The 14,232-nt window shown below is 36.4% G+C and overlaps 1 protein-coding gene across 2 annotated transcripts in view; it reads right to left on the reverse strand.

Annotated features, from left to right (window-relative positions):
* Positions 1-14,232, reverse strand: part of CDH12 (cadherin 12) — a 279,426-nt gene that overhangs the window by 14,018 nt on the left and 251,176 nt on the right. For both annotated transcript variants that reach the window (XM_079918024.1, XM_079918023.1), the window contains one exon: positions 12,680-12,816. In XM_079918024.1, coding sequence (XP_079774150.1) covers positions 12,680-12,816 — 137 coding nt within the window. The remainder of the gene's footprint in view (positions 1-12,679; positions 12,817-14,232) is intronic.

The following is a 14,232-nucleotide window of genomic DNA, read 5'->3' on the forward strand; positions in this document are numbered from 1 at the left end:
TTTTTACCCTTGAAAAATTCCCTTTTGGTAGTTTTAAATATTTATCCTCCTGCAACATAGATTTGAACATCTGTCCCAATGAGTACTATGGTTCAAAATATGATCAGTATTGTAACATCTTATTATTAAAAGTGTTTCTCAAAGGTGTGCTTTTGGTATTTTAGCTAAGACAAATATTTTGTTGTGTGAGATTTTCCTGTGCACTGTAGGATTTGTAGAAATACTGAATTTTAAATGTCACTAGTCATCACTGTGGAAATTACAAAATAAATGCCCAAACAAGAATAGAGGAAAAACTATAATAACAACAAAGACAAGTTATTCATACTGTTGAAAATGAGTGATGGGTTTATGGGTTTCATTATATAATTCTCTCTTCTACTGCATATTTGTAAAACTTTTTATAGTTAAATGTTTAAAAGTGTCACCTTATATTTGTAAATCTGTCTGGGTACATAGTAATATTTCTGTTTGACAACTACTATACTCAAGCAAGCATTGATCTTTTCACAAAGTAATATATTTATTAGAGTAATATATATATATATATATATATGTTTTCATTTATAATTCATTAAATTATGTGAAAAATTAATGACTTATTTCCTTTCTGACTCATCTAATCTTTGAAAGAGCAATGACGAAAGTTGTTTAAACTTGATTTGGCATGAGCATTATTATCTGAATCTTTGCCAAATTAGAAACTAGTTATCATTGAATACTTAGAAAGTAAATTCAATTATGAACTTTGAAATATTAAATAACCAAAATCTTACACAATTAAATGCTGTGTTCTTAGTAGTCAAGCCATTTAAACTCCAATTATCACTGACCCATGTTGTTTATATTGAATAACTAGCTTATTAATAATTTTGGGCTCAGATAAATAATCGATAACTAATTCTATTTTTGTCCCTCATGGCTTCAAGAATGCTTTGTTAGATCTTCTTTCTTTATCCTTGGTGATATCTCAATCAGATCCCATAACTTTTTGAGTCAGTTTGAGTTAGAACTGCCTTATTAGTAGTATTTTAAAGCATGGCTTAAACTAAGAAAATAAAAAAAATTAAGGTCAAATTATGAAAATCAATAATAAAGGAGTAGTGAAATACCATAAGTGAAATACATATTATAAAACAATATTATAAACTTATGTCAAAAATTTAGTTGACATAGATGAACTGGACAAATTCCTAGGAAGACATAAATTGTCATACTGACCCCAAAATTAAAGAGAAAATCTTAATAGACCTAAAACAAGTGGAAAAAATTAAGCTGTAATTAAAAATTTCCCCATCAAGAAAAAGTCATGCCTTCATGGCTTCACTGAGAAAGTCTATCAACTACTTATAGACCACATAATATCAATTCTTTGCAAACCCTTTCAGAAAATAGAGGAGAAAACACCAGCTTATTTGTTGTTTCTTAATGCCAAAAGTCAATTTAAAACATCAGAAAAAAAACAAAGCATGGGGCTTCCCTGGTGGCGCAGTGGTTGAGAATCTGCCTGCTAATGCAGGGGACACGGGTTCGAGCCCTGGTCTGGGAAGATCCCACATGCCGCGGAGCAACTAGGCCTGTGAGCCACAGCTACTGAGCCTGCGCATCTGGAGCCTGTGCTCCGCAACAAGAGAGGCCGCAATAGTGAGAGGCCTGTGCACCACGATGAAGAGTGGCCCCTGCTTGCCACAACTAGAGAAAGCCCTTGCACAGAAACGAAGACCCAACACAGCAAAAATTAATTAATTTATTAATAATTAAAAAAAAAAAAACAGCATGGACTAATATCACTCATGAACACAGGTACAAAAATTCCTTAACAAAATATTAGCAAGTTGATGCCAGAAGCTTATTAGAAAACTAATGTATAATGACCAAATAGCATTTATCCTATGGATGAAAGGTTAGTTTAACATCTAATAATAGTCAATGTGATATATCATATTAACCGAAGAAAGAACAAAAAAATCACATAGCCATCTCAATAGACTCAGCATTAGCATTTGAAAAAATTTATCCATTCATGATTTTATAAAAAATTCTCAACAAGTAATGAATAGAAGGCAACATCTTCAACCTGACATAGTCCATCTATAAGAAAACCATAGCCAGTATCATACTCAGTGGTAAAAGGCTAAATATTTTCTCTTTAATATTGAGCACACGGCAAGAATGTCTGCTCTGACCACATATTGACCATTGCACTAAAGGGTTTATCCAGTGCAAACAAATAAAAATAAAAATTTAAAAAGTATTAAGATTGAAAAAAAAAAGTATTTTTTATCAAAAAATGACAAGACCCTGTATGGAGGAAACCCTAAAGAATCCACAAAACACTTATAGATCAAATCAAGTATATTAAGGCTGTGGGATAAGACAGCAATATAAAAAAAGGCCATTTTATACCTAATATACTAGCAAAGAAGAAACTGACATAGAACTGAGAAAAATTCAATTCACAATAGAATCAAAGATAATAAAATATTTAGGAATAAATTTAGCAAAATAAAGGTAGGACTTATAAACTGAAATTCACAAATCATAGCTGAGAGAAATAAAATGGATTGCTGATGGAAAGGATCACTGGCAGAAACACAGAGTTGTATAGTCATTTTGGAAAATACATTGGAATTTTCTTTAAACCTTAAACATGAACTTATAAGCCAACAACTCCACTCCTAGGTCTCTCCCCAAGAGAATGAAATGAATGTCCACAAAAAGCCTGTATATGTGAATATGTGCATGGAAATATTATGCATATAGTCCCAAACTGGGAACAAGTCTAATGTCTATCTTTTGGTGAATAGATAAACCGTGGCATATCCATACAATAAAATTATTCAACAATAAAAAGGAACAAAACAGTGATACGTGCTACAACAACATGACTGAACCTCAATTATATTATGCTTCATTGATAAGAAAAGAAGACTGGCATCACTCCTTACTTGGAGTTTAATTAGCCGCAGAAAGTAAAATGTTTCAGTGCCTTTGAGTTTCTGAAGTACAAGAGCTTTCTGAAGATTCCAGCCCCCAGCTGTCAAGTCTTCCAGACTTCCTGGGGCAGATATTAAGATGAATTATTTTAGAATTCCTGACCCAGAGCTTCCCTGGTGGCACAGTAGTTAAGAATCTGCCTGCCAACGCAGGGGACATGGGTTCGAGACTTGGTCCGGGAAGATCCCACATGCTGCAACTAAGCCCATGCGCCACAACTACTGAGCCTGAACTCTAGAGCCTGCGAGCCACAACTACTGAGCCCATGTGCCACAACTACTGAAGCCCACATGCCCTAGAACCCATGCTCCGCAACAAGCCACTAAAATGAGAAGCCTGTGCACCGCCGTGAAGGGTAGCCCCCGCTCACCACAACTAGAGAAAGCCCGCGTGCAGCCACAAAGACCCAACGCAGCCAGAAATAAATAAAAATAAAATAAATAAATTTATTTTTTTTTTAAAAAAAGAATTCCTGACCCAGAGAAATTCCATTGTAATTTGTTATGCAGCAATAGATAAAAAATCCCTAGTGATAAGAAATATTAAAATATATACTAAAAGGAAAGAAGGGTTCTAACTATGGGGCTGCAGCTGCAATGGGCTCCTCAGGGCACATTGGCCGTTGTGCCAGGAACAGCATTCATTTCCAGGGGCCACGCAGGAACTTTGCCCCAGGGGTCTGCTGCTGGGGGTGGAACTCCCATTTGGTTCCAGGTCTGCACTTCCAGCAAGGCTTCTACTTCCAAGGAGACTGTGAGGCAGCTGTCAGCTCCCACAGTCCCCAGGCCTCCTGGAATGGCGTCACCACCCTTTGGAACCACATGTCACCCTGTCCTGACTCGCAGGGCCTCTGAGCCCACCTACCTGCCCTCTGTGGCTGTAGGTTGGGAATGGGTTGGGGTCTTCTGGGACACGGAGACTGGCCTGGGGGGACTGACTAACAAGTCCCAGGAGGTTGCTGGCAGTTTCTGGAGCTCCCTTTCCCCATCATCGGCAGATGGAGATCACAGCTACTCCCAGGAGTCTCAGTCTAAGTCAGCCCCTGCCTGGGAGCTCCTGGCCCCACTTCAAAGCCTGAACCTTGGACAGCCAGTCGTTGCCGGTGGCATCTGCATGGACAAGGTGTGGTCAAGCCAGAGGCCGCGTGGGTCTTTGATATCCTGCTCCCCTGCACACAGGCCCACTGCCTGGGGTGCTGGTGCCTTAGCAGAAGGGCTGACAGGTCTTCCCTCTGGACTTCATTAAGCCTGTTCCAGCGTCCAGTCCATTCCAGCTACATCATGCCCAACATACTCCGGGTGAGCACAGAGGTTGAGAAGAAGCAACTTACCAGGAACTCCAAGGCCCAAATCAGCAGGATGGGATGCCTATACAGCTACTCACAATTTATTCATTAACTATGTACATATCTATGTGTTCCAGAGAGTATAATAAACCATAGGCGTCAATGAGGTATAAGATAAAGTCCCTGATACTAGGAAGTTCACATCTGAGAGGATTCCTATATAAATAGATGAAATACAATATAGTCCATGAGGTCAATAAAATAACATTTTCAATGTAAAAATGTTTCTTATTTTTAAATTCCAATTTTGATATGTGATGTTAAAATTTTCTGTACATATCTAAAATATAATTTTTATCCAAATTTCAACCATTAGGTGAAAAGCTTATCAAGTGGTTTTAATTTCTGGAGAAAAATCAGATACTAATTAAGGAAAAAAAAAGCCTGATATTGTTTTGTATGTGATTTTGATAGAGCAATTTTACTGGTTTAAACTACTCCTAAATAGTTTGATTATGGTAGTATACCCATAAGCAGTTGAAAGTTTAAAATAAAATATAAACTATAACAACTTGGATTCTATTATATTGACACATCATATAATAGTGAGAAAAATGGTATCATTTCTAAATTAAGTCCATGACTATAGTGGTGTTAATGATTATTATTTCCATGTATACAACACATTGAAGGCTTTATAAAATGGTTGAATATTTATAAGTGCTTCTTTCTTCAAAGTATGTGTTACTTTTCTGCATTATAAGTACTAGTAAATTGTTGCCAATACTAGTATAAATCAAAGATACCTTTCTTAGAGAATACAAAATATTGATAGTTTCATATAGTTACTCAGGGAAATATTAAATAGTACATAAACTACCTAGACTCATACATGCAAAGTAACATATTCATGAAGTGTAAGAGAAAGGCAATTATTTGAGAAAAAATAGGAAAAAATAATGTCTTCAATCCATAATTGAAACCAACGGTTTTATTTAGTCCTCAGAAGTCAACTACACTCTCTGAGTATGTACATGTCTTCATAGTAACATTAAGCTGTTTTATTTCCACAAATCCATGCTAATATTTAGAGAATTTAGCACACTGGTTCCAACATCAGTATCTATTAGATGACCTAGGTATCTTGTTTAAAATGGAGAGTTTCTTGGCAATAATCCCAGAAATTCTGATTCAGTATGTCTTGAATGGGGTCCAGGAATACTGTCCCAGGTGATTCTGATTCAGGTAACAATTAAGAAGTTGAAGAACAGTAGTAAAAAAGAAAGGGCCAACCTGCATGCCTATTCTCAAATGTGCATATGACTTACAGTGACCTTTTGAAAAAAGACTGGCCAAATTAGAAAGAAATGTCTGCGGCTCAAACACTGCAGAGAATCCAGACTCACTCTTGTCTCTTGATCCTGATGAGGTTAACCTCGGTCACCCAGATGGATACAATGTAACCCAGCCAGTGCTGGTTTACAGGAATGCAGGTCCCTTGCATAACTACCTTCCAGACTCACCAGATGGGGAAAGTTGGAGAAGTGATATATGTCTCTTTGGACATATGCTGAGCTAGGGACATATAGTAAAAACAGCAGAAATGAGGATGGGCTCAAAAACCCACTTAAAAAACTTTGTAATTTCTCCATGTGGTATTTAAGGCTCTGTTTGATAAGGCCTCAGGCTTCCTTTCTTTTCTTTCTTTCTTAAAAATGGAGATACAATTGACATACAACATTATATTAATTTAGGTGTACAACACAATGATCTGATATTTGTATCGATCTTGAAATGGTTGCCTGAAGCAGGGGTGCGAGGTGTGCAAAAAGTAAATGTGATCAAAGTGTACAGACTTCCAGTTATAAAATATAATAAGTCCTAGGGATGTACTGTACAGTATGGTGACTGTACCTAACAATACTGTATTCTATATGAGAATAGAGAGGAGATCTCAGGCTCCCTTTCTGAATGCATTTTCTTTAGCCTTCCCTACTCATTCTGGGCACCAATTGCACCACCTTACTTGTAATTTCTCATCTGGACATGAGCTTTAATACCTCTCTGCCTTTGCTTAAGATGTTTCCTCAACCTAGAATACCCTCCTTTCCTCCTTTTCAGTATCTTCTTCATCTTTTAAAGACTCAGCTCAAATGATAATTCCTGTGTGACATACTATGCTTATGTCTTCAAAAATAATTATTTTAATTATTTTTTCTCTTACAGCACTTTGCATTTTGGTTGCATACTTATGAATTCAACCAGATTGTTGTCTTTTTCACAAAATTTTCAGGCCTAGTAGTTAAGTAATATGGTCTCTAAACTTTCTTCACTTTTTGAAAGACTTGTCTAGTTGTCAAGAAACACATCAGGTAGGCAACTTTCTCAAATGGCTCCCAAGAATCCCCACTTCCTGATACCCACATGAGTTACCTCCATGTAATTCTTTGCCCTTAAGTGTGGTCTGGATCTAGTGACTTGCTTCTACTAAACAGAATGGGGGATCAGCGATACCGCTGATGTCAGAAACGACATCTTATCACTTTTGCAGGGGAGCAGAACTCTACTTCAACAGGATAAATCCAGGGAGTCATCTGACTCCTGCAACTCCTTCTTCTTCCCGTCTTTTTTCTCTGCTGATGCCAAGGCTGAAGCAGCAGCAAGAGCTGCAGATCTGCCCCGTGGAGACGGGCACGCTGGCCAGATGGCTGATACCCTGAGCAGTGACTGATATCTTCAGGGTTTTTTCCTTTCAGCTCACAGGTGACCTTGCTGAGTCAGGCTGTCATCCACCTCCTTGATGCCCACACTGTCCAGGATCTTCTTTATGTCTTTGGCAAAGGCATTGCCACTAAGGGCAGCCAGCAGGGAGGAGGCCATATAGTGTCGGTAGGCAAAAATCTTTCCATATACAGGGAAATTATCAAAAAGGATCCTTCACAATAAAATCATTAGGAACTCTTGTAGCTTGAGTCTTATCTAGTAATTAACACTTATTGGATAGAGATAGCAATCTACCTACCTACAACCCTGGTACACACATAATATTGCACACATATTTCCCTATTCTCATACTTTGAGTCTGTATTTTATTTCTAAAATGCAAATGCACTATAGATTTCTAATAGATAAGCAGTCCAACGAGCTTAAATGTAGGCGGATAGATAGATAGATAGATGCCAAGGCTAACAATAATTTCAGCTTAATTATATGTACAATGCAAATGTACATAAAAATTTTTACTATAGTTTACTTTAATTATCTATGTATGTAAAAATCACCTTGACTAATTTTACTATTAACTTATTTAAAAATGAAGCCTAAGGAGGTGAATATGTGTCCCTGTGAAATTGTGTTTTGGAGTGTGAGTCCTGGGCTCCTGTCTTAGCTTGGTCATCATTTGCTGTGTGACACATGGAAATAAATCTTAGCCTCTATTTCTTCACTCTTACAATGTGGACAGTAATAAATTGAGTGAATGTATATAAAGCTACTATAATAGTTTGGTTTACTAATTTATAATATTATCACTTACAATTATTATAGAAACATTAGGTCCTTTCTTCTCATTTGGTCTGAGAACACCATTTCATGGTTAACTATTTGGCACACAGGCAGAAGAAACCCTTTAAAATTTCTACCAAAAAACCTATTTATTTTCGTTTAAATCCTTCATTACTTAATGACCACAGTTTGGTCAAGATAAACCTTTTGCAACTTTCCCTTGGAGGCTATATGAGAGTGCACTTAAGTCTGAAGTCCCTGGAATTCAGCATAATTTGCATAGTTATAACTAACTAAAATAATTTTGGGGGTCAGTTTCTATTCCTAAACTGTCCTTAAGAACAGACTTCAGTCTTAGTTTTAACCCACAACCATTAACACTTTTCATGTAAATAATGTTCTATACAATTTATAAAAAATTAGATGAAGTTATGTTGAGCCTAAATTATAGACAATAATCTCAGTTTGATTTTCTGTATATATGAAGATGATACTACATACATTATGTTGAAGTAAAAAGAAGCTAAAGCAAAGTAGCTCTAATGCTGCATAACCTTAAAAGTTACTCAACAATTTAATCCTAACTCATAATGGTATACTTACACATAACATTTTCCCCAAATATAGCATGCAGTAAGTCTACCACTGATTTTTGAACTCTTTCACAATAGAAACAATCTATTGTCATCTGGATAATTAAAATGACCAAGAAAAGAAGAATTGTCTTTGGTATCATCCATTTATTTTATAATTATATAAAAGTTCTAAGGCTTTAATGTAGTTATCTTTGTCTAATGATATGTGTTATAATAACACCAAAACAAAAAAGAAATTAGAAACATTTGCCTATTGGAAGTTTCTGATAATTTGAATGAAGTGATTTTGGGGGGCTTGCGTTTTTTTAATTCTCAAGACTAGTATAAAAACAGCAAAGCAATAATGCATAAAAGAATTATTAGTAGTCTAATAAAACTATTTGGACCTTGGACTATAGCAACACTGATTAATGACTGCTTTTTAATTAATTGGAAGTTGTTCAATCATTGTACCATTTCATTTCACCTGAGAGTTTTTATAGAAGGGTCAGGGCCAAAACATTTGCTAGTTCAATCTGCAGTAAGGTACACTTAAACAATTATGTTCCACTTGGCAGGGCAAGTGTGGGCTATTTATTTCTCAGTCATTCACCATAATGAGAGTTTCCTGCTGAGGCTGGTTAATTTGATCATTGAAAGCAGCCTTATGCATTAAAATATAAATAAAGTTTACTTTCAAACTCTGTGAACTGAAACAAAACAAGACCCACAATAATCTACTCTTATTTCAGAATCTTTAATTACCATGTGATATATACTTAGCCTCTTTCTTTTTCATGGAGGTGTATAGTGTTCATCCTACCAGACTTCCTTAAGGGTTCTAAATTCCACACAGTAGTCTTTGAATAGACAGTGGAATAGACGAGGGGTAGATATCTTAGAAATATTAGCTTGGCAGCCCTTTTACATTGTGTGTATGTATGGATTATGAGTCTAAGTCTCAGTTCTGCATATGTCCAAGTGAGAGCCAACATAACTTACGAGAATCCACACAACGGGGTTTCCTAATTTGGATTTAGGTAAAAACTACATCCAGCAGGTCAGAGAGGAGCCAGCATGTGCCCTCATTATATTAATAATTAACAAAATACAGTTTTCTAAGTTTGAAGAATCTAAGCTTTTAAGGAACAATGACACTTGCTTGCACTGTATGAATGCATACTCCTCTGCCATTTTCCAAATGTTTGGAGCTCAGGCTCTGACTGCAGGTAGCAGACCTGCCATGATGGGTGCCCTCACACCATGGTGATGGTTTTGGTAGCTATAGTAGCTGCTGGGGAGAAAAAGACCTTTTAGAGTTACAGTACAGAGTGAATAACTAGCTGCAGACTTTCATCTTGAGTTAAGATACTGGGCCTAATACTCCTCCTTCTAAAAATATGCACGTTTTGCATGTGCATTAATAGAAAGGGTAGGTCGCACAAGATAGTTTTCTAATGAAAAATATTCTATTATGGACAATACATTTTTGATAAATAGAAATTTTTTGAATAGTCTACCTCTGGTCAGTTATCACTTACTATATCCAAGTTAATTGAGAGTGACTATAATATAGTCGATAGAGGTCTTATAACCCATAACTTAGACATCTCATTTTTACTCTATTTGTCAAAGATCTTAGAATACTAAAGTTTATTTTCTAACTATATTATAGTTAAGCTTTCCTCAGTGTTATGGATGAAGGAAATAATTCAGAGTTGAAATAACCGAAAGCATGAAAAGAATGATGAATAACATATGTAACTGTGATATGGGAGAGAAGAAAGATGCCTAGCATGAAAGGAAACTTCAGGAAAACAAGTTAAAGAGAACTGGGGGACTGGCATTTGGTTCTGCTCTCCTGATAGAATGTCTTCTCAGGCAGCTGACTGGATGATCAGCTCTCAGAACCTAACAGAGCAAGAAGGACAGATTTGAAAGGAGACAGCATGACAGAGAAAGCATATGGTAGAGGAGCAGGCTGTAATGTACCAGCATGACCAGGGTATATGAATTTCCTCAGGGTCTAGTGGACAAAACAGAAAGCTGGAGTTGAGAACTCATGCTATTAATTTATCCAAGAAAGCCGTCTGCTACACAAGGGGACCTGGAATTAAGAAGCTGTAAGTTCTACCACTGGGTGCCCATATCAAGTTCATGGGCAAATGGGATGCTCAGAGACCCCAATACCAAATAACTCAAAAATCACATGAAGAGAGTATGTGGGCAGTCCATTTAGCCAGTCAATTTTAATCCTAGAAGCAGTGGCAACCAGGGGAGCACTCTCTGGGGGGCAGATCAGAGAGATTTATGTGATTTATGTGATTTATGTTGCAGCAACATGGATGGATCTAGAGATTATCAAATTCAGTAAACGAAGTCAGAGAGAGAAAGACAAATATGAGATATCGCTTATATGTGGGATCTAAAAAAATTATACAAATGAACTTATTTCCAAGACAGAAATAGACTCACAGACATAGAAAACAAACTTATGGTTACCAAAGGGGAAAGAGGGTGAAGGGATAAATTAGGAGTTTAGGATTAAAATATACACGCTACTATATATAAAATAGATAACCAACAAGGACCTACTGTATAGCACAGGGAATTATACTCAACATCTTGTAATAACCTACAATGGAAGAGAATGTAAAAAAAGAATATATATATATATATATATTTATACATATACATGTATAATTGAATCATTTTGCTGTACATCTTAAATGATCACAACATTGCAAATCAACTATATTTCAAAAAAAAATCTTTAAAAGAGAGATTTATGCATTTTACTTCTCTCTCTCTCCTTTCTACTCCAGCTGGAGAATCTTTACCTCCATTACCAAGGAATCAAAGTTCCAACTTATGGTGTCATTGAGTTCTTCAGTTATCTATTGTTGTACAACAACACATGACCACAAAAATATAGTTGCTTGAGATAATTACAATTTTAGTATTTCTCCCAATTTGGTGCATCAGAATCTGGGCAAGATTTGGCTGAGTATATATTCCATTTCACATGGTAATGATGGAGGCTACATTGTGGTATTCAGCTAGCAAGCAGCCAGGCTAGAGGTTGCAAGATGGTTTTACTTACATATCCAGCGCTCTGGCAGGTATGGTTAGATGGCTGAGCTGAGCTGGGATTGTCAACCTGACCACAACATGTGACATGGCAGCCTCAGAGCAGTAGTCTTCTAACATAACAGAAAAGTAGTCCAACAAACAAGACAGAAGCTGCATGTTCTTTTATGCTAAATTTACCTTTAATAATCAGAATAATATAGAAGTAATGAAATCAGCTAAAGGCATCATTAAGGCCCTGGAATAGGTGTCTGATTATGCATGTTTGGAAGCAGTTTTTGAAGATTAACAAAATTGTTTCCCGTTTACACCCACTGAGTTGAGACGGACCAAAAACCCCTTAACAGAAATGTTCACAGTTAGCTTCTCCCTGCACTGAAAGGTGACATTAGCTGTCAGAGTACTTGTACCAGAGGCACGAAAGAGAATAGGAGGAAAACAAAATGAAAGATACTCAGAAGGGATTTCCTCAAATCTTTCAAGAGAACCTAAGCAGAAGGACTGGTATGATGCACTTCTGTTACAGACAACTATGTTGATAGCCAAGGTCTCCACTCCCACCCTCATCTGTTACCTTTGGAAGTTGTGATAATATCCTGAATTGTCCAGCCAAAGACGTAAGACCTATAATCACTCTCAGTCTAAAGGATCACTTCTGGACCAAGCAGAAACCAACACAAGGAGTAATTCCTAACAATCCTATAGATTCTGAGTGAAGAATTGCACTTGAAGAATTGCACTTAAAACTCTTGTATATTTCACAATGATGTTCGTAACAAAATACATTTTAATGAAAGGAGAGAGAGAGAAGAGGGGTGAATTTAAAAATTCTCTCTTCAATTTCAGAAAATATTTCAGAAAAGATGATTTCATGTGATGGTTATTTCCTCCTGCCTGGTCTGTGAAGCTCTCAATAATATATACAGGGATGAAGACGTGGAAAGACGGAACTCCGGTGGATTTTTGAGGTTACAGGGTGGAAAAGGATGAGATCTCACCATGAAATGCACTGCTAGATATTCATCCAGTCCTGCAAACAGGGCTCACTGGCAGCTGTCACAATTTTTCTGAACTTATGCTATGAGGAAAAGGAGCCGGTTTCTGAGTTTCCCCAAGAGACCACTTGGCTGTCAGTCCGAAAATGAAAACGCCTCAGCAGGGATTCATTTAAGAGTGTGAAATCCAAAGAACTGCAGTATAACATTGATTCCGTCCATGCCATACTTACTAACTTTACTCGCAATTATGGAGAAATTATACTGCGCGGTGCTTTCTCTGTCTAGTAATTCACTAGTAGAGATGGTTCCTTCAGTTGCATCTATTGTAAAGTAGCTGTCCCCATCACTCTTCCAATCTATGAAGTACCTGTATATAAAAAAGAGTAGATGCAAATGTGCAATGATTACACATTAATCATGATGGCAGTCAGGCTAACTTGACACAGTTCCTTATTTTTCTTCCTGCAGCTATTACCTACCTTGCAATAAAGAAGAGTATAAATGACAGCTTCTTTATCACAAAGTCAGTATGCTCAAGGGGAAACTGGAAATAATGAAAGATTTAGTACTCCTGCTGTTCGTATTATTTTAGGGCCTTGACACTTTGAAAGCTCAGCAGAGACTAAAATTCTAAAGCTGACCATTGATTTCCTTAACCTGCTGAATATTAAAACTTTTTCAAGCAGTAAAATATTCCTTAATGGTGACTGTGGGAAGAGCTGGGGGTGGGAGAGGCATCTGGAAATAGCTACAAAGAACTGAGGTCAGAACACAGGTAGAGTCTTCGTTTCCATGGACAGAAAAAAAAAAAAAAACATGTTAGGGAAACTAAGGGGAAAATTTTTAACTGACAATGGGATAATTGTACAGAAATATTTCCCTCAAACACATATAAAAGGGCCATGGTTGTTTTATTACTCTAAATATCAGGACAACTTTCTTAAAAAAAAAAAACCAAAAAACAGTGACCTTGGCTAATAATGTCTCTTTATCTTCTGTATTAGCCAACCTTCTTGATAGTAACAGATGTTACCTTCTTTATGTGAAGCGTCTGGACTATGAAATGCAAGAAAGTGAATAAAAGACATATTGCATTTGTATAAACCTTTATGTAACAGTGGATATATAGAGTGATATATGTAAAATTATTTTCAAACATATTTTCAATCATCATATTAATGGACATTTTGAAATCTTTCCACGTGCCAGGTATTGTTCTATATATTTATATATGTTAACAAATTCCCAGAACGACCCTAAAAAATGAGTATTACTAATCTCCCCGTTTTACATATGAGTAAAAAAACATATGCTGAAGTTCACAAAGTTAGAAAGTTTTAGAGCTGATATTTGAACGAGGTCATCAATGTTTTCCATATAATTATTATAAGATAGTCTTACCAATTTTAAATGGATCATTTTTAAGTGGAAAAGGGCTCTGCTAATCAAAAGACTGAATGCACAATATGTTTATCACCATTTTTCTGGCCGGGGAATCAAGGTGAAGTCCTTACAAACAGTGGCTGAAACAGATGACATCATAGTAGTCAGCACATCTAAATCCCCAGGCAGTCACAAAAAGTTAGTTAAGATATGTGTCTCAAAATTGCAAGTTATAATTTTGACAAACTGGTTACCTAAAACTGGGGCAGTTTGCATATCATTTTGGCGCTAGATCAAAACTAGTTTGCTTTATAGGTGACATTTATAACTTGTCAATATTTGTTAGTAACTGATAAGATCAGAGTATGAACCAAGGTTTTCATCTGCCTTTGATATTTCT

This window comes from Stenella coeruleoalba (genome assembly GCF_951394435.1).
Source record: "Stenella coeruleoalba genome assembly, chromosome: 3".
NCBI lineage: Eukaryota > Metazoa > Chordata > Mammalia > Artiodactyla > Delphinidae > Stenella > Stenella coeruleoalba.